At 35.2% G+C, this 20,893-nt stretch overlaps 3 protein-coding genes and 1 long non-coding RNA gene across 5 annotated transcripts; 1 reads left to right on the forward strand and 3 right to left on the reverse strand.

Annotated features, from left to right (window-relative positions):
• On the forward strand, positions 1,730 to 4,120 carry LOC18614036 (protein CURVATURE THYLAKOID 1A, chloroplastic). 2 transcript variants are annotated; one of them, XR_001928495.1, is made up of 6 exons: positions 1,730 to 2,076; positions 2,929 to 3,020; positions 3,175 to 3,282; positions 3,442 to 3,513; positions 3,646 to 3,780; positions 3,891 to 4,120. XR_001928495.1 is itself a non-coding variant. In XM_007051584.2 (5 exons), the coding sequence occupies exons 1-5, from the start codon at positions 1,923 to 1,925 to the stop codon at positions 3,954 to 3,956; spliced, it is 492 nt and encodes a 163-aa protein (XP_007051646.1). In that variant the 5' UTR covers positions 1,731 to 1,922; the 3' UTR covers positions 3,957 to 4,120. The 2 variants fall into 2 exon arrangements, 1 of the variants encoding a protein (XP_007051646.1); XM_007051584.2 differs by lacking the exon at positions 3,646 to 3,780 and having other exon boundaries at positions 1,731 to 2,076.
• LOC18614037 (eukaryotic translation initiation factor 1A) lies at positions 5,730 to 6,544 on the reverse strand. The gene has a single exon (XM_007051585.2). It carries the CDS (start codon positions 6,401 to 6,403, stop codon positions 5,966 to 5,968), a length of 438 nt encoding a protein of 145 aa, XP_007051647.1. The 5' UTR covers positions 6,404 to 6,544; the 3' UTR covers positions 5,730 to 5,965.
• LOC18614038 (BTB/POZ domain-containing protein POB1) lies at positions 8,713 to 12,381 on the reverse strand. The gene is made up of 6 exons (XM_007051586.2): positions 11,846 to 12,381; positions 11,260 to 11,385; positions 10,791 to 10,912; positions 10,565 to 10,628; positions 10,183 to 10,462; positions 8,713 to 9,852 (listed from the first exon to the last, which is right to left on the reverse strand). Exons 1-6 carry the CDS (start codon positions 12,096 to 12,098, stop codon positions 9,039 to 9,041), a joined length of 1,659 nt encoding a protein of 552 aa, XP_007051648.2. The 5' UTR covers positions 12,099 to 12,381; the 3' UTR covers positions 8,713 to 9,038.
• On the reverse strand, positions 18,227 to 19,114 carry LOC108662097. The gene is made up of 2 exons (XR_001927878.1): positions 18,826 to 19,114; positions 18,227 to 18,588 (listed from the first exon to the last, which is right to left on the reverse strand). It is a non-coding gene; the product is annotated as an uncharacterized LOC108662097 (long non-coding RNA).

Here is a 20,893-nt window from a genome sequence, read left to right on the forward strand (position 1 = left end):
CTATTATTAATTCTATCTAATTTGTTTCAATTTCATTAAAAAAGAAAAAAAATAGTCCTATGATATCTCATAGATGTGAAGCTATATATATTATTAATTCCATATAATTTGTTTCAATTTCATTAAAAAAGAACCCAGTCCACTAATGATTGGTGTTGCACAATCATTGATATATAATATGCCCTATTTCTTAGACCAAGAATAAGCTAATCTTCTGAAGGGCAAAAATGAAGAATAAACTATTGCTTGACCAAGGGCTTAGGATGAGCGCAAAGTTTTGGTTTGTTGGGGGTGGGCGGCTGCTATTTTGCATGACATATGGAATGCAGACTAATTTCGTAGAATAATAAGAAGAAGAATAATTGGAAAGACTGGGTCAATCTCCAAAATGATGAGTAGAATCTTTGGAGGATTGTCCGGCCCAAGTCAACTGGCTTAGCAAAGCGGTGCACCGGCATTGCATTTGGATTTTATATAACCTAATCCTAATTAATTAATACAATATCTTTTTTCTGATGTTATAAACATTAGAATTTTTAATGTAAAATTAAAACAAAAAGTGTGTTTCCAAACATATGATGACATGTTTATTTGGTATTCGTAATTATTGTAGAATTAATAATTTAACGAATTAGGAATTAGAAATTGTTTAGAGAGCTTATCTTTGTTAAAAGAATTATATGGTCATGTCTCAAATACAAAAAGGATTTTTCTTCTTTATTTCTAAACCATATTGGGTCTTGGTAAAGCCCATAACCTTAGACAGGAGCCTAAATTACCAATTCCCAAGGCCCAAGAATTGGATACTTTGTCATCTAGTAGGTTTAATGGACCAGAAATGGGCCCAATTTGTCAATACCTGGAAGCCCCATTTTGTGTCCGCCTCGAAACCAAATTGTAGGTACACAATGCTGGAATTGAAGTGCAGTACTAGCAAGAGGACATTCACCGTCCTTTCCCTACTAATTTAATTTGGATTAACAGAAATTTATTGAGGAGGATTTAGTTTTCAGTTTTCATTTTTGAAGCTTGATTAAACTCAAAACTTAAGAATAGTAATCACATTCACATAAAAATAATTATTAAAATATGCCACACCCGTTATGCCAAAAGGATGGAAGAGAAAAAGAGAATAGGTAATATCTTTTTAAAAACATATTCTATAGCAAAAGGAAATGATTTAAATGTTTTCATTTTTTATTTATAAATATTATGATATTAAATTCAATTTATGTCACTTGATTCCTAACATGAAATTTATTAATCCCTTTTACACAATAATGCACGTGAAATGTATATGTAATATTGTTTATTAAATAAAAGAATTTTAGTAGGTTTATTAGAGAAATGAAAGGATGAGTGATCTCAATTGTCAATGTTTATAAAGTATAAAGAAATCATTGGCGTGCGGGGTACAGTTAATCAAGTCATCACTCAGTTGTTAAACTTTCGACGTTTAATTTAATCCCAAAAAAAAAAATAAAAACAATGAAAATCAAGCAAGAAAATGCGAAATGACGAAACAAGACAGCGCGAGGAACAGAGGAAGTTGAGTTTGGTCCAAATTTTGATCTTTGTTTTGTCCAAAAAAGAATGTGTGAAGAGATAGAGGGGAGACCCCTCAAACGTGGATTGCAGATAGGGAGTCAACCAATCAGAATCCTAATCTTATCCACGTGTCGATCAACCGAATCAGTGTTCCAAAGGGCGCACTAAAATCTCACCCATGACAGCGGCACAAATTTTTTGGTAAAATTCAAGGCTAAACTAAATAAATGATAAAATAAAGAAAAACAAAAAGGAGAGAAAAAGGAAAATTCTTGAAGAGCAAACGGAGCTGTGAAAAAGCTAGCAAGCAAAAAGGATAGGATTTGTAGCGTTCGAGCGGCCACATATCTGAAGCAGCTAAAACAAATTTAGAAATGGCGGCAGCAGCATCATCCTCCATGGCGGCCACCGCTGTTTTGATTCCACGTGTCCCCACCGCCCTTAGAACCACTCGCTGCTCTGCCTTGCCGCTCCTCCCCCCTCGCGTTTCCACCGCTTCCTTCTCATCTTCTGTCAAGCTAATTCCAGGTACTGTTGTTTACATTCCCTTTTCTAACACTCACTTCACTTGCAAAATGTACATGCTTTCGAACACATTATTATTTTGTTTGGTTTGATTTTATTGAAAGAAAATGAAAGCTTAAAGGTCAATAATTTATGGGTTGACTTTAGCTTCTGTACTCCTATCATCATATCTGGAACTGAAGATCCTTCTTTTTGGCGATGAATATGAGTTTGTTAAAGGAAATCTTTGATGGGTGATTAATACCGATAATCAGAAGTGTTGTAGTAATAGTTGAAAAGTAATCCGGAAGAGAAATGGTGGGACTGGGGGCTTGTCTTATGATGGGGCAATTTTTGAATGGTAAAGTTGAAAACTCAACTGTTTTTACTTTCAACTCACAGTAATAGAGGGAAAATGGGACCCCAATTTGAAATGGAGATGCAGTGGTTGAGGCCAAATTCAATAATCCTTTTACATCTTGTGGCCTGGAAATTGGAGTTAAGTTTCCAATGTGTGAAATAGAATCAAAGGTTGGAATAGAATGTGAGCACCAAGTCTCAAAGAGTTGTTTTTGCTATTGATCTACTGCAAAATTTGGGAAATTCCCGTGTAAAATGCATATTAAGAAATTGTTTATAGGGAGAAAAACTGTTAGTAAGTGATAATCCTGCTCTTCCTTCCTAATTCATCAAGTTAATAAGCCCAAGAAAATGCTTTGTTGTGGTTGTCTCTGTCTTCAATAGTTTCTCATAAACAAAGGCCTCATTTTCTCATAAACAAATGCTTTATTCATTTATTCATTTCTCAAAAGTCTCTGGGATGTATTCCTTAGCTTATTATTTAATCCCTATTTACTTTTTGTTTTTCAAAAACAGAATCCCGGAGGTTTTCTCTGCTCCAGACAAAAGCCTCAGAGGAGACAACCTCTGTTGATGCTGGGGAGCTTTTCACTGACTTGAAGGAAAAGGTAAGAAACATGGCCTTAATAAAGTAGTATTAACAGCTTCAGGCTTCAGTCATTATGTCATCTGAATAATCAATTTCCTGCTCTTTTAGCTGCTTAGTATGTTTTCCTTCAGTTTATGGCTGAACTAACTGGGCTTTTTCCTCATGTTTACTAGTGGGAGAAAATTGAGAACAAGTCCACAGTACTTATTTATGGTGGTGGGGCAATTGTTGCAGTTTGGTTATCAGCTATTCTTGTTGGTGCCATTAACTCTGTCCCTTTGGTAAGTGATTTCTTAACACTTCACCTTTTCTTCAAAACAAGGGGCTAAATTCTAGAACTAGATTAGCTTTTCCTGATTAATAATCGGCTATGAATTTGCTACAATGTGTCTTCCCTAGTCACTGATCCAATCTGAAACGATTTTTTTTGTGGTTACCAGCTTCCAAAGATAATGGAGTTGGTTGGACTTGGATACACAGGATGGTTTGTCTACAGATACCTTCTCTTCAAGGTACATGGTTGCATGCTCAATATCTTTATTATAACCTAGTGATTACTTGGTTAGTCTTTCGTGAATCTTGCTGCATAAGCCATTCTGCATTCCTCATCATTCAAACAATTACAAGGTGTTTTGCTTTCTCAGAAAGAAATCACAGAACACCCATGTGAGATTTATAAATGCACGAAGAGATAGTGATGTAATTGATGAATTTGAACCAACTTTTGAGAGTTACACACCTGCGCTTTGAAATCTGAAAATGGGCTCTTCTTTGAGATGGTATTTAACTAGAAGAATAGCTTAATTTACAATTAAAATCTTACTGATTTTCAGATTATATTCATACAACGAAAACCTTGTGCTAACAATATGCTTATTCCTTTCCTCAGTCAAGCAGGAAAGAACTAGCTACGGATATTGAGGCACTGAAGAAGAAGATCTCCGGAACGGAATAGATGCACAAAATGGGGGTGCTTATTTATTTCCGATCATTTTCTTTTTGGTACCTTTGTACCCTGTAAAAGAGACATCTCTATCCTGTAATTGTAGGATTGCCTTGTATGAATTCTTGTCACCTTTTTTAATTGCTCTGTTCGATGAACAATACTTGTCAATTCTATGTGTTTGGGTATAATTTCCATATATATATATATATATGCCATGTTGATGTGAAGAAAGCAGCCCGTTTCAGCCATTCAAATGTACATCGAATCTGATATATCTCCCTTGCCGATGTCCTCTTGGCCAATTTAAGTCACAGCATATTTCCTTAGCAAAATGCGTTAGAATGGAATTTGAGCCGCACAGAAAATATCACAAACTGTATTACCACTCTCTGCTCTTTTCCACATTAAAGAATCTAGAATTCACACTTATTCACATCGCATTGGAAACACTTGTAACCTAACATGGTGTCTGACGTGACGTCTGTTATTGATGTTTCCAAATTCGTTTTTTCTTTCTTGGTTGAGATATGAGAGAGGAATCTAATGTCAAATGATGTAAGGAACTAAGTCCAAAAAGTTTGAATGGTGAGAAATCATCTTGCAGAAAAAGCAACAAACCATAGCTGTTGAGTCTGCACAAGCTTCTTGATAATTCTAAATAATTATTTTGGTTTGTTAAACTAATGTAGAACACTGTCTGTAAGGAAGATGCAAGTGTAGTTTAATTTATCTCTTTCCTGCACCTACGGGGAGGAGTACGACAGCTTGAATGCCATTCCAAGTGAAACTTGTGAGGATGAACATAATAGTGACAAGTACTCGACTCTGAGGTAGAGGTATAACTTTGCTCAATGACAAGAGAGCAGAGGATGCCAAGATAAGAAGATATGCCAAGCAAAGGCAACTTCACTGCTATGCATGATGAAATTCATGAACACAGATTCCAATCAAATCAAAGAACACAAGCAATGGCAAAGGATATTACACTCGCTGAGAAAGGGGCAAGCTAATTCATTCACCAAACAGTCAGTCAAAGAAGTTCATACTCCTACTTTCAGAATAACAACATTCATAGTTAATTAAAGCTAACCCACTGCCACCAGATTCAAGACGCAAATTCATACTTGATACGACAACACTTGAAAATGCTAACCATCAATTTGGTTATGGTGAAAGATTGCTCATTAAAGCCTTCCAGCTTGCAGTAATGGTTCTCTCTGCGGCCATGTCAAGGATGGCAACAGAAATCAACATTCTCATAAGACCATCAATTTAACACAATGATGAAAAGCCATTCTTAGGTGCTGTGAGAAACAATTCCAAAAATTTTGCACACCAAAAAGGTCAAAGATAGCATTTCTTTTTCTTGGAAAAGGCAACAAAATAAGAAAGTGTCAGTAAAAACATGAGTAGGGCTTGGTTGTTGAAGCTTGGAATGGTGCTTACACCTACCAGTACCTCACAAAATATATGTTTAGAAAGAAATCAAACTCAGGTGAAACCCTGGAGCATCAAGCTGAACACCTAAACCAGGAATTCCTGGAACCTCTACCCTCAAAACATGCTTAATACTAAGAATCAAGAATCATAATACTCCCACAAAGTTCAAGTCCCTCACCTCCCCTCCTGCAATCAAATTCAAACCCCCAGTTGAAAAACATAAAAAAACTTAACCCCACAGAGTCAGAAGCATCATAATTATCAACTAATTCCCAAAAGAAGAGGATAACATGAAAGCACAAAACCAGAAAAGATTTCATCATCCACCATAACTCATAAATCCACATGTACCCAATTCCAATATAAGAATTAAGATAACACCTCAGCAACCACGTCAAATTTTAAGAGAAAATAATACCAATTCCATACTTAAAGGTACCATCCATAATTCTTAATTAAAGATAAACATCCCAAATATTAAATACCAACAAACAACGCCATTCACCGAATCATAAGAAAAGGTTTTTTTTTTTTAAAAAAAAAGACACTTTATAATACCAAAAATAACCCTCTGAAACTCAGATCTTATCAATATCCTCGTCCTCAAATTCAATATAATCATCGGCGGCGCCATCGTCTTCTTCGTCAATCCCACCAGCAATCCCTTCATTCAACCTCGTGTTCTCCGGGAGCTCTCCGTAAGCCTTCAAAAGCCTAGCCTCATCGGGCATGTACTTCAAGATGACGTCAGCCTTGTCATCTTGATAATCCCTGAGTCCGACGAGGATGATGTCACCGGCAGCGATCCAGACCTTCTTGTGCATCTTGCCGCGGATGTGGCACAGCCGCTTGGTCCCGTCGATGCACATGGCTTCGCATCGGCCGTTGCCTAACATGCGGAGGACTTGAGCGTATTCTTGGCCGTCTTCTTTGAAGATTAGCTCTCGTTTCTCGTCGTCTGCCTCGTTCTTTCCCCTCTTTCGGTTCTTTCCTCCCTTTCCCTTGTTCTTCGGCATCTTTCAGACGAATCGATTCGCTTGCTCCCTCTGCTCAAGACAGAAACCCTAACTCACGTTCTTAATTTTATGAACTTCTCAAAAATAAAAATTGGGTTGTGCCTTTTATGTTTTCTCTTATCTTACTGTATTAATAAGTTTCTCATAGTCGGCTTAAAGGTTGCGTTGGGGTTACGGCAAGGTATTAATAACTGACCGGTCCTCGAACCGGCTGGGTATCCGGTTTTTGCTCCAACAGGTCCAACCGGTCTGTTGGATTGAGTCACTAAATCACGCTCATAAATAGGATTTGAAAATAGATAACACAAAATAACAAAAAAAAAATTACTAAATAATTAAAAATATTAATTAAATATAAAAAAAGGTACATACACACAATTTAGAAGGAGAAGATATTTTAAATCTTTTTATTCATATGTATTCTTCTACTTCCCTTAGTCAACTTAGATTACAATTATTCCACAAAAACCATCATTTTCTAATGTTTATAGAGAAGTAGCAAGCTCATGCCTTGAGTTCTTGGATGACTACACAAACACTCCATCTTTAGAATGGAGCAATGCGGTTGAAGAACTCAGTCATACAGAAACAGTGATCAAAATGAAGAAAATTTTCCAAAATCTCAATTGAATTTGTTCAAGATCAGTTTGTGTTCTTCATCACTTTTTTTCTGTTTGATTGAGTTGTTTGTATAGCCATCTAGGAACTCAAGGCACGACTTGTTGTTTCTGTGTAAACATTCAAGCACGAAGGTTTGATGGAATGGCTGTAAACGAAGCTAATAAGAAAATTAGATGAATGAGCTGTGAATAAAAAATTTCAAAAATCTTCTCCTTTTGAGTTGTGTCTTAGAATTTGACTTGTAGATCCAACTTTGATTTTCGGCTAACCCAGCACTAATCCTTCTATATATTTTTTGCTAGAAGTATCCTTGATGAGTAGGACCAAATAATTCGATGAGAGTAGTCGCTAAATCATACCACAAAGTTCTAGCAACAACTAAAACTGCAAACAAGACAGCAACTATAGTATTCGAAAAGACAATACATAATCTGACGATGAGATGGAATAAGCATGCCCAATGTCCCTCCTGCAATATGATGAGAGGTTATTCCTCTCGGAGCAAAAGGATCAAAACCTTCCACACCGCAAGCTGGATTTAACATTCGAACTTTAGAGATCTTTCACTTGCACTTGGAGGTTAGTTTCTTGGAATTAATAAATAGTATTTTGATTAACTTTCATTTTTATCTTTAAATTATTTTAATTTATTTAGAAATAATTGAATTATCAAATTTTGATTTTATATCCAAATAATCTTAATTTTTAGAGATAAATGGGTAAATTTTATTCAATCAAATGTAGATATCATTTTTAAATTGTCTTAATTTATTTAGAAATAAATTGACTGATCAATAAATATTAATTTGTCCAATTTAGACATTATTTCTAAATACATGACTCATGAGTTAACTTTAATTAGTCCAATTACATGTCTTTAAGCTAATTAGCTAATAAATTAATTTTTTATAATAAAATATATAATTATCTTAAATGATGTCTTATAATTCACACGGTAGTATATTATTCGTTTTCAAAAAATGTTTCAATTTACTAATTTAAACATGTGACATCTTATAAATCGCATAAAAATTTTTATCATTCTATAAGGTAAAAATTTAAATTTCACTATAGACAAATATTTTTTGAAATAATAAATAATTAATCAATTTGATTAATTTTAATAAGAGTTTAATAGAAGGAATCATAAATTCTTAACCGGTCTGATATCCTTCCGGTTCAATGATCTTTTTTAAACCAAACAAGTAATCGTTATCGTGTATAGAATGGATTCATAAGTTGTGAGCTTTTTCTATAATTATTATACTTTTCATAAACGAAAAATTTATTATTTATTCAGCAAGATATTGCGCTAAAATTTCATTCTTGTAAGTTAATGTTACCATAAATTTTCCTTCGGATAAAGTTGTAAAAAAGGGTTAATATCTTTTACATTGATATTTATGGTCTGCTCAACTTAAATCTTTAGGACAAGAAAGTAATTTTGTTAGGAATTTTGCTCGAATGAAAGGTAAAGGGTCGACCAAGACTTTAATGTCAATATTATATTATCATCGAGTGGAATTATTATCACAATTAATGCATTTGATGATTCTTAAATTGATTGACCAGGTTCATCTAACAAAACTTGAGCCCCAATACTGAGGACCTTACAAAGACAATTATAACTAAAAGATGACAAAAATGCAATCCCATTTTATAAATAATACTATCTTCATGTGATTATATAAAAATAATAGCCCAACAGGTGGACCGTTGACTAGAATCATTCTAGTGTGGAACCAGCCTTGACATCAACTCTACCCTTCAAAAAGTTGATATACATTTACAATTTTTCTGTGGCTCATTTTGGGAGCACGATTTTGGTGCAGGACAGAAGGGTCATTTTTTAATCATACTTCAACCTCCAAATCAAAAAGTCTAGCCCAGTGTTCTACTTAGTACATCTTGAGTTTTGCTCAGGTCAAGCGAAACAACAACAACAACAACAACAACAAAAGGAGTTAGTGAAGCTAAAATGTAAATGGACTCAAACTCCATCAACAGGGGTTGGTTATTGCCTGATGGTTAACTCCGCCCTAAGATGGAGAATACCATTTATGAAGTAAAGACTGTCTTCCGCCATGAAAGAAGTCCAAGGTATGGCAAATAAGTTCCTGTACCCAACTGCCTTGCCCCCAGTGAATGTGTAATTGCCTTTATATTTGCTAACAAACTCCTCCGTTGGCTTTGATCTTGCCGCAAATTCATAGTCCACAGCAAAACTAAGGGAACCCTTTTCCTGCATTCCTAAAAACAATCCGAAGCAATGAAAAGAGCTCTGCTGGTCCATGTTGCAATGGGCTGACAGGAAGAACCCTTGTCCACCCAAGTGGAATGCCTGAGAATAAACCCGTCCAGATGGAAATAAATTTGCACACTCCTCCTTCTTCAAGTCCAGGTACACTACACATTGCTGACGGGGAAGTTCAAATTCCACCACTTTAACGGGTCGATACTTGTACGCTCGCTCAATAAAGCGACGGTTCATGGTGGCAGACTCCTCTACAGCCAAGCTTCGTTGCCTATGTGGGGCTTCAGCCTTGAAGAAAAGGGCCTCAAGCACAAGCTTTGATGCAGCATCATGATCAAAATCATTACATGTCAACACCTTCTTAAGCTTCCGGCAAGTCATATAGGGGAAGCGAATAAAGCGTGCAAGGCGTGAACCGAGCACTTCCCTTCGCTCTTCCAGTTTTGGGTACTGAGCCCTGGCCCACTTCAACACAAAGTCATACACAGCATCTTCAGATGCAATTTGCAGATCATCACTGGACAATATTGCCTCAATCCCAGCTAGTGGCAGAGCCATGACCTCTTCTTGAAACCTGGTAAAATATGCCCCAAAAGTATATACAAGCGTCTCAATATGCATAGTTTTCCCAAGATTGTAGCATTAAACCTTTTCTCTTTTTCTTTTTGAAAAGAGCGTTAAAGCTTATTCTCCATGTTGAAAATGAATATTTTCAAAATATAATGATCAGAGGAGCTCAAAAGACTACCGATAGGACTAGGTAAAGACGAAGACTGGAACTTATCAAACATCTACAATTTGTTTTACAGGCAGTAGCAGCTAGATATATGTAACCACATTGCAAGGCTAATAAAACTATCAATATTATGTCAAACAACATGAAGCATGCAGAATGGGAGCTTACTTTGTCATGTCCTTGTACCGGGCAGCGAGATACTGCTTTGCAGCATCAGTCAATGGTTGGACAGCTTCACCCATTAATACACTCGAGGGAAGATCCAAATAAAGCAGAGCTGACTCTGGTGTCATAGGCAAATTCCGCAATAGCTGGCTGCAATATCGCATGCAAGAGGCAACCTCAAATTTGTCAGCCGCCATCAGCACATCAAGCAAGGCTGGAGCAGTGGTGACAGATAAGGTGTTGCTATATATAAAATTCAAAAGCTCCATGAGGGCAGCTTCCTCTGTATATAACGTAATGTTAGAATTGTTATTTAACTTTGCCTGCTCACACCTGTTAGAATAAGTAACATAACCAAGAAAAATATATTGAAGTTTATGCATACCAGAGGCATTGATTCTTAAGGTTACATGTCTCTGTTCTGACTCCCTCATCCCATTTGAGAAGAGCTACAATTAGTCAATAAACAAATAAACAAATAAACAAATAAGTAAATACCAATAAAGGGAAAGGGTGACAAATGTTCTGGCAAGGAATATTTGCATTTTAGAAACATCCCTCCTCCTATTTTCTTCCGAACAAATTTTTTATGAAGAAAAATTATCTCTTACCTTGTAGAAGAATGGACTTTTTGCTGCTAAAATGGGAGAGCTGATATGCAATGTTTTAACTCTAAGAACTGTAGAAAAATCCATGCTCCAGCTTGATTCATTGCTATTTGCGTCCTCATCGCCTACCAAAGTTCTAAACAAGATCAAATTTTGTACAAGTGATACACAGTCATGGCACAAGGACTGAGAATTTAAAGTGCACAGCTAAAATCCTCCGTTAACGATACTTTTTCAAAGTAGGGAAATTCCCTACTTCTTTAGTCAGATAAATTCTACATATCCATACGCATCTTTCAGTTAAATTCTACATATCCATACGCGTCTTTCAGTTTTGTCTTTTGCTTAATTTTCATTCACTAAAAAACACAAACACTTGCATGACCTTTGCAAACTTTATTCAAATAAAGCATAAAAATAAATATAAGCCATAAATGAACCAAATAGTCCGTTGTGTAAACAATATCAAAACCTGACTGTGTTTCTTCAACCATTGCCACTGCGTCCTCATCTAGATTCTCACAGCCCACACCATCGTCCATATCAGGCTGGTTGCCGTTTAAAATCTGCTCATCAGGACATAAACTAAGATCCAAAACTGAAAAAACAAAATGAAAAACGAAACCGGTTAAAAGAACAGCCGACATTACAAAACAAACCGCGTTCATAAACAAGAGGCATGAAGTTGCAAAGAATAAGCATCCGCATGCCAAGAACACTGTTAATCAGGAATAACAAAACCACTGAGACAACCACAGAAGATTATGAACAAGTTTATAATGTTGAAATGAGTAAATCTTAACTCTTTGAAATCTGTCCCAACAACATGTACTTGTGCAAGGAGCAAACAACTAATTTAAGGTCCATCCCAAGAAAAGCTAACTTCAGGACAACCTTTTTTTTCCAACAAAATTTTCAAATAAATAAATTTCTTGATAAAAATTATCGGCTCAAAATTTTCAAAATTTTTAATTTACCCCAAAACTTACCCAAAAGAAATAGAGCCCTATTAGCAATGAGAAACTTTTCAAAAGAAGAAAGAGAAGAGAGGAACAAACCGTTTTCCTTCTTAATATCCTCACGGCGCCTTTTGCGGTGGCGAGCCCAATCGGCGATACTGGTGCAACCCTCTCCATCAGGGTGGCACTCGGGGGGCCCACCCATAATCTCGATCCGAAGAAGTCGGTCGGAGAAATTACTATCGTTGAAAGCGAAACCGAAATCACCATCGGACCCAGAGGCCCCACGCGCATAATCGGAGTCCATCTCCGTTCTCGGGTCGAATAGATCAGAATTCGATTGATATCTCATTCCAATCCTCACCAAAACCCTCACTTCTCTCCCCTTTTTTTTTTAATTTTCCCTTTTCCCTCTTTTTACCTTGAAAAAGCAGATGAGACAACGAAAGACGTCGCTAAAGGAAACCCTAGAGTGATGCGCTGTCGTTACCCAAAAGGAGGGAGGAGAGGGATTTAGGTGCTGCGGGTGGTAACCGCCAAACTTCTAAATGGCAACACAATAACCGAAGAAAACCTTTGCACGCATTTCCGTCGTATTTTTGTTTCGATCTTTTTTCGTGTATGTGTGTTTCACAGCGTACTTATTATGTAGTTCAATTTGTTTACTTCTTTTGGTTTATTGCGTCAGTTTCTGTTCTTAATTAAGGAAGTAGTTGTGTTTTTTTTTTTTAATGAATATGGGATTAGCGGAATTGGTCGGTCAGTCGCGGTGGGCTTTCAACCTTTTTTTTTAATCTTTCCTTTTGTTAATAACATGATTAGTTTGCCAACGGCAATTTTCTTTTTCTTTTTTTTTTTTTACGAAAAGAAAAACAAAAACAAGTTCTGGTTGAAACCAATGTAAGTTTAGATAAACTAATAGAGTCCTATTTTTTCCAATTAAATATTTCAGTAGTTAACATTACCCTTAATTAAATCTACTTATAGGACGAGAATAGGTCTAATAGCATAGCATATTATTGAATAAAAAGTTAGAGAAAAAATTCCAGAATAGCGTACAACAATATGCTTTGGGATCGGAAGTTTTCTTAGTTTAAATTTTAGTGAAGCCACTTGTATCTTGAAAATGAATATTGCATTGGCATAATTTAATCAGAACATGATGCTGAATTGAAAATATGAAAGGTGAAAAGATGCTTGATTAGATCCAAGGAAGAAGTATTCTCGAAAATGGTCACATTGTCAATCTTAGAAACTTCCCAGAGTTTGATTAGTTCACAATTTTATTTGATACCACAAGACAATGGCATAATGTTAAAAATTTTGTACGCGCAAAGTTGAATTATAAGAGCAGACCTAGACTGACTGACTGACTGAGCCAATTGATGCCGTTCAACTTCAACTACTGCCCTTTTGGCTGCGTTCTTCTTCTTTCTCTTTGCTTTGTAAATATCCACGGCTGCTGATCCATTCATTTTCTTTTTTTCTTTTTTTCAAATAAGTTGAATTTTTCCAAACGTGCTAGACCTTCCATATGAAATATTGTTAAGATAAATTATTTTTATTTTTTAAAATTTTAATCAAAATTACACAAAAATCTATTAATTTTCAAAATGAATATTTCGTCATAAACGTTTAAATCACGTTAATATTAAATTTGAAATATCTTAAATATTTTTTTTCTCAAATCAGTCGACAAGCAGGGCGGAGGGTAATGTAACTCCCCAAAATTTTTAAATTTTTTTATTTTATATATATATATATATATTAATGGCCCCTCTAAAATTTTTAGAAGTTTTTATTTATTATATATTTTTTAATGATCCCTTTCCAAATTTATGAAATTATTTGTTTACAATATATTTTTAATGGTTCCCTCCAAATAATATTTTATTTTAATATTAATATAAATAAATAATAATAAAATAACTTCATAAATCTTACTTAACTTTACCCTAATTTAAGTTTTTTTACACTTCTATCTTCCTTTTTCTTTTTCTCTTTTATCCTTTTATTTTTACTTTAGTCTCTTCTCTATAACTCAACATTAAAATACATTTCATTTCTTAAAAGATATTTATAAGCTTTTGAACTTGGATAAGGAATGATGGAGATCACTCACCATCATTGTGTGAAATTAAGGAGAGGTAAAGTTTTCTTCTATCTTTTTTTATTTCTATTTATATTATTTAACTATTTATATATTTAACTATAGTATAAAATTATATATATTGTATTTAACTATTTATATTTTATATATTATAGTTTTATATTTAATATTTTAAATTTACATATAAATAAAAAAACAATATTGGATGTTAACTACATATTGACTAAGATCTGATCTTAGGTTTTATTATGTTAGTGGTCTGATGTGTTTGCCATTTTTTTTTTTGTTGGGTGTTTTTGTTCTTTTTGAGCAGCCATTATAAGTTTTCGAGTGGTTTAAGAGTATTTGGTCAATTAGAGGTTCAATAAAAACATTTTTCAAAAAAAAAAATATAGTTTGATTAAAGTTTGAGTAAGTTCTAAATAATTCTCCTATACTTGAACAATTAAATCTCAATAATTCAAATAATGAAAAAAGAGTAATACGAATCAAAACGTGCTAAACTCAATCTTAAAGAAATGGATGCTTTTTAAGTAAAATTCGATACTTATAAAACTATTATAAGTTTTTTTTTATTTACATGTTATATAAAAGTATTGTATATTATTAATTTTTTGATTATTTCTTAAGTTCAATATATTAGTTTTAATTTTTAATCCTTACACATTTTTCATCTTTGACTCTCTCAACAAAAATTGACTAGCTCCACCTCTGCCAACAAGTTCCTTTGCATTGGTTGAACACTTAGTGTTTCCCTTGAGAGCTCCAATCAAGCTCTTAAATTGGGAGATTTTTTTAATTAATAAAATTATATAATAGTAATTTTTTAAATTTATAAAAAGTAAAATTATTTTTTTAATATTATTATGTTATCAAATTGATATAAATGACTAAAGGTTGAATTTATGTATTCAGTAAAAGATTTTTTTTTTTAAATATAATATCTATTTAAAAATTAAAAATTAATATATCTGATTAAAATTTAAGATGTGAGGATATTTTACCTAATATTATTAATATATAGCGATTAAAAAAGGTGGGATATGAGATTTTTGAAAGTTATGGCATTCCATTTCTTTTGCATGTATCTATATGCTTTAGCGAGTGCTTTTGATAGATAATAATGATAAAAGATATAATTAAAGCTAGAGTTGCCCTTGTGCTCGTGAATCGATGTTGACCATTAAAATGTCATGAGCCCAATGAACACGCAGCAAGAGGCAAATATATTTTGTATACTATTTTAAGTAAATAATATTTAATTTTCTCTTGGCGGGGTTTGGCCGCTAAATTGAAGGTTCAAGTTCAACCAATCCACCCAAGTGGTTAATTGACTAAAGAATAAAGAAAATCCAAACGACGCCACCCTCCCTGATGCCCAAGTCCTACGATAATTTTTGAAGAAAATTATTTCTATTTTCCAATTTAGTTACAGTTTACACTCAACAGTCAACACAATCGTCAATCGTCATACGTTATGGGTTGACAAATTGGCACCCTAAACCCAAGTGTCCCTTTAATAAAAGGACAGAAAAGTTCTTCTTACGATATAACTCAACTCGACCACACAAAAGAAAAGGCTAATATCAATTTAAACTAGTGGTGGACAACTCTTATATAGACTATAAGAATTCAGTCAATTCCCAATTAGATGAATTTTTGGTAACAATAATTAGTAGTTGCTAGTAAGAGAAACTTGGGTTTGTAGTCTTCACTCTTGAGCGTGTAATGAGGCAAATTTATCACCTTATGAATCTAAGATAGCGTAGTTATGTGTTTGCTCTTGACTCTCGAGATCCTGCTTCCATTAAAAGTTGAAAATATACAAGAAACAAGTTAGATACACGGGCTAGCTGTAGGGTTAAGTAAAATAGCCCAAAACAAGTGAATGAAAATGTAATTTTCGTGCGTTGCAAGAACAGAGAACGTATCTATTATGTTTCTTTTGTTTTTTTCTATTATTATTATTTTGAAACGGAAAGTGGGTAACTAACCCAGATTTCAAAGTGTAGGAACATGTTAAAACTATACAACAAAGTGAAATAAGTATTGGATGGACAGTAAGAGGAGCAAAATGATGGAGCTCCCTTCAATCCAAGCAAAGAAATGAGAAGGCAAGCACGTCTCCTGAGTCATGCAAACCCTTAAGCTGCGCGTACAGCATTGTTAACCTGCGCACCCTAGAGGCATCCATGAATCAGCAGGCGGGTACACCCTCTGTCGTCCTCATTTTGGACCGATGGGAGCTCCTTTCGACCACACACACACACAAACAAAAACTTCCAAGAAAAGGTCAGTCAAACAATTAAAGACCTAGAGAAAAGTTTAATGGGTCTTTATGGAAGTTGGCACCCCCTGTTAATTGCCAGCCCTAGGGTCAGGTAACATTAATCTAAACATTAATGATAGTGATCCTGACTTGATGACTCACTACAACCCGCCAACGAAGACGTCACAACAAAGAGCCAAAGACGAGTCGAGAAGAGAAGATGGAGGTGGGTGGTCGTAACTCGTAAGGAGGTTTATATAGAGAAGCGAGAAGAGCCGGAAGAAAAAGCAAAACCCTAGTAGATAAGAGAAGCAAACGTTCGGATTGAGGAAAATTATTAGTAAAAAATAAAGGCATTAATGGTGATAGCGAAGGAAATCTACCAGGCTAGATTTCGTGTCTCGTGGAAGGAGGGAAAAGAGAGATGAGCGGGCGTGGGATTTAATCTCTGACAAAATTAAAGGATAAAAAAATGTGGGTAGTTTTGGGAACAGAACGATGGCTAATGGAAGGCACATGCTATCCACCTTATTAAAAAGGAATCTCGAGGAAATGTGGATCAATGGTTAATTAAACCCAAAAACTAGTAGTATTAGGCATCGGATAAATTGGACAGTCAGATTTTGTCGACTAAAATTGTAGCATTTTGGTAAGGTATAACCCTGGTTTTAGCAGGAAAGTGGAAAAAAAAGGGAAATCTCAATTGTCAAGAACTATAAAAAAAGTACAAAATAATTGAGGCACTTGGTTTAATTCCTATTGGGAGTGATCAAAGTGCTTATTTACACATTAGTGCATTGATAAGAGTAAGACCTTCACGTCTTCAACTAGTACATTTATTTTGACATCTTCCCCTTTTAAGAGTACTTCATGGCACGAATGTGACGGGCCTTCTCTCGTGGCGAAATAATTGCTAGAATTTAAGATATCTGAATTCTGATTCCATGCAACCCAATTCCCACCCACCTCCTGCACGCAAGAGTCAAGTAGCACAATTACTACCATTAGTTGCAGATACTGTACTTCAAAGAAGGCCGAAGCCTTGAAATTGAGACAGCAACAGCCCAAAAGGGGGTTCCACCCAAGTTGTTTGCAATCCTGCCATGGAGCCATTCCCCTTTGTTAATTAGTCGTACATGTCAATCCTGAAAATATAAAATTAACAAAATTTTTAACATTTTTTTTGTTTTTAAACTCTAGTTAAGTTTTTTGGGCAAAAAAAAAAAAGGAAAAAGAGGAAAAGGAAATCTGCTTAAATTTTGTTGAAAATATTAGAAGCGATAAGGTTAAACTTAGACAGAGCAAAGGAGCTCCCTTCACCCCAATACCAAAAAGATGAAACCCTTAGCCTGCGCGGGCCACTACGGTGCGGGTCTACCCTGCGCAGCCAGGGGTGTCCATGAGCCAGCTGCTGTAGCATTGCGCCATCACCTCGTTTCAGAGTTGGAGTGTTGAGAGCTCCATTGGGCGCTGCCTAAACCCAATTTAACAGCTTTTGACTCCAAAAACTGGTCCTCAATCCTTATATAGGCTGGGCTAGCATCTGGCTGCATATTTATTTATAATCTGGACCATTAAATTTCAAAAATGTAGAAAATCTTGAAGTGGGATTTTCTTCCTCAGTGTTGCTGAAACGTTGCATGTCATTGTGAAAAAAGATTAACTTTCTGGCCGCTGATGGATGGCACCTTTTCCTTTTGGAAAAAAGAAAAAAATTGGTATATGACTCATTATTATCGGTCATCATATAACCATTTTCAATTTTTTTATATGAATAATTTTAATTTGAAGGACGAAAGATAATAGAATGTTTAAATTATTAACGGTCAAAAGATATTTCTTTAAAAACAATAATCATTTTTCAGTTAATTGTGTGAGCACTCATCTTCATGGATCAAGGATTCATATTTTGCATGTCCTACTGATGAGATTTTTGGATTTAAATTGCTTTATGTAGTCTCAACCATTACGAAAAAGCAAGGAACAATATTTTGTAACGGCTCTTTGTTATGTGGTGTAGTGACATCGAGTTCCACCACCAGTTGCAGATATTCGTCCTCCAAATGATGGAAAAAATGAATCTAGTTTTTTTTTTTTTTTGAAAAGCAAATGGAACGTGTAATGTTGAATCCAGTCTTTAGTCCAAGTGTAGGCCGAAGACCTGCGGTCAGCCATAAGACAATTTTAGCTCCTTCCCTGCTCTTCCTCACATTGCTTCCTTACTCCCCAGACCCACTCTTCTTACAGAAGTACATCCCTTGTTAGTTTACAGTGTACCTTTCGGCCCTTTGCACTCACTCAGTTCCTATGTTGGAGCTCGCCAACCCCCGGTGAAAGTGAGCCCCGGGTTTATCTTTTTATCCCTTCCATGACCATTGCTTGAAGACCGTGACCGTTACTTGTCTGTCCAGATGCTTCCCTGTTTCTACCGAAGGTTGCTTGAGCTTCCTTTCCCGCATTTGTCTTCCAAAAGAATATAGTATTAACATCAGAATTTCTCTCATTTGAAGGTGAAAAGCACTATATTTGCAGAAATTATTCAACGTAAACCATTATATAATTTGTTGCAATAGTTGTTGATTCATGATTGGATTCCCTGTTTTAAAATCCTGATGAAGAGACAAGGTACAAAAACTGTGGTCCTAAAGGCAAAAAAGACAAAAAAGGAGACATCTAAATTCAATAAACTAGCTTACTAACTTGTGGATATAAACGCTAGCTGCTGTAGACAAAAGTTATGGGTATCAACGCCTTTTGATCAGTTATAATCAAAACTGGAGGAACTTTTATTTTGGTAGCAAAGTGCAGTTCCCGCCTGGCGACCCTGGAAACAAAAATGGGTTAGCTGGAAACATTCAATGCAAAACAAACCATGTGAGAATGAGTTTCCTTTTGCGAGTTCTTCATTAATGCTAATCCATTATTCTCTCCACCTTTCAAAACTAAGAAAGGGGGAAAAGGTTCTCAAAATTTTGAGTCATGATAACAATATGCTCTTAATTTAGTGATTTTAAATATAAAAATTCTTAAATATTAACGAACTCAATATTTTGTAAAAAAAGTGTCGAAAGAATAATTATATTATATTTATTAAATTTTGTAACGGTGGTCCTCACTCGTCATCCGTTACCATCATGATTCCGCCAGTAAGGATGAGAAAAAATAAGACTAAAATTTACCTGCAAATCGTGAGTCCAAAGTTAGAACATGAGATAGCAAAGAGAAGGAAAGACAAAAGAGAGGGAAAAAAATGGTGAGGAAAGGAGGGAAGAAGCTCGCGATATGGAGCTCCCTTCACTCCAATACCAAAAAGATCAAGGTAACCACGTCTCCCAGTTCATGCAAACCCTCAGCGTGCGGCCTCATTGCTCATTCTGCGCATCCAGGGGCATTCATGAACTAGCAGCCGTAGCCTACCATCACTTCCTTTCAGGTTTGGAGTTCAGAGAGCTCCGTAATTGGGTCCCATCCATCGATTCAAACACTGCACAAAACAAAGCAATTACCAAAAAAGAAAAATACTATAATCATATCATAGTATGTACTATGTAACTACTATTTATAGGAAGTACTCTGTTAATGTAGTACAAAGTGATTAAGCTGAGACCTGTGAGACTAAAGGGAAAATGGGGGTCCTTTTTATAGGCCAAAACTTGAGGATCCAGAAGCAATCTGGGCGGTCGAATTAGTAATTTACAGATAATCTGTGAATGAGATTTTCTTGCCTAGAAGTTGATTAAGGCGAAACTAGTGGTAATGGGGGTGTCTTTTTCCAATTATGAGTTATTATTATTGGTCGGTGTGACATGTTTTCATTGTATAATTAGGTTGGTTCTGATCGAAATTGGGTCCCAATGATGAAAAAAAGAGAGGGTTTTCTCCTTGAAGCAAGAATATTCGATTAGAGTTTTAAACTGCAGAGTGGAATTGGTGTAGTGTTATTATTCTCCATCATTAGCAAATTAAAAGGTGAAAGTTTTCTTTTCATTACTTAATAATTTTCTTAGCCAACATATTTCTCTGAGTTTGTGCACTGACGCAGCTGATGAGGTTTTTGGTTACCCAAATGGGGTACCTCCATTTCTTCTTTAGAGCTCTTCCTTTCCATCAATCCGAGGTGATTCAGATTTGAACTTTAATGTGGGTCAAGATGTATTAGCTTGCCTTCCCCAAAAGTTCTTCCAAGAATCTTGTTTTGTGATTTAAATTCCCATGGTGAATAAGGCCACTCTGTATGCCTTGATGCAATCTTTGCCTGTCAAGTGTGGTAGTTTCCATCATCGAAAAAGAGAATTATACTCAAATATTTCTCTCTTTTTTTCCTTCTTTGTTGGATCGAATTTTACATTATTTTTTCAATTCTAGCAAGTAGTTGAAGTAACCAATACCATCACTATGTCGAAAGTAGTATATTCTTTAGCAGGTGGTTGCTTTCCAAAGTGTTCCACTACACAAAAAGATACAAAAATCATTAACATGCATATCTTTGCCTATCTTTTTTACCAGTAAAAATACTTAGCAAACGCAAAGCGGTCTAAGCACAAATATGGCACAGTCCAATCAATTTAAGCAGTAAGTTTTGACAAGAAAGAAATCTGCAAGTAATAAAAAAAATTTTCAGGTGCTCCTGTCACTTCATCAATAATGGATTAAAGGGACCAATGTTATTAATAAAAAGATAGAAAAATGAGTGTGTTCAGATGCCTTATATGGTGATAGTTGATGCTGGGTCATTGCCGGGTGAAGTGAAGTCCTTCCTTTTCAATTG

The sequence above is a fragment of the Theobroma cacao genome, chromosome 1, assembly GCF_000208745.1.
Source record: "Theobroma cacao cultivar B97-61/B2 chromosome 1, Criollo_cocoa_genome_V2, whole genome shotgun sequence".
Taxonomy (NCBI): domain Eukaryota; kingdom Viridiplantae; phylum Streptophyta; class Magnoliopsida; order Malvales; family Malvaceae; genus Theobroma; species Theobroma cacao.

Excerpts from the sequence above, each read along its gene's own strand:
- LOC18614036 (XM_007051584.2), top strand. The coding sequence starts at position 1,923 with ATGGCGGCAGCAGCATCATCCTCCATGGCGGCCACCGCTGTTTTGATT. Across the intron at positions 3,021-3,174 it reads TCACTGACTTGAAGGAAAAG|TGGGAGAAAATTGAGAACAA; the intron begins GTAAGAAACATG and ends CATGTTTACTAG. Across the intron at positions 3,283-3,441 it reads CCATTAACTCTGTCCCTTTG|CTTCCAAAGATAATGGAGTT; the intron begins GTAAGTGATTTC and ends TGTGGTTACCAG.
- LOC18614037 (XM_007051585.2), bottom strand. The coding sequence starts at position 6,403 with ATGCCGAAGAACAAGGGAAAGGGAGGAAAGAACCGAAAGAGGGGAAAG.
- LOC18614038 (XM_007051586.2), bottom strand. The coding sequence starts at position 12,098 with ATGAGATATCAATCGAATTCTGATCTATTCGACCCGAGAACGGAGATG. Across the intron at positions 10,463-10,564 it reads CTTAAGAATCAATGCCTCTG|AGGAAGCTGCCCTCATGGAG; the intron begins GTATGCATAAAC and ends CGTTATATACAG. Across the intron at positions 9,853-10,182 it reads CGGTACAAGGACATGACAAA|GTTTCAAGAAGAGGTCATGG; the intron begins GTAAGCTCCCAT and ends ATATTTTACCAG.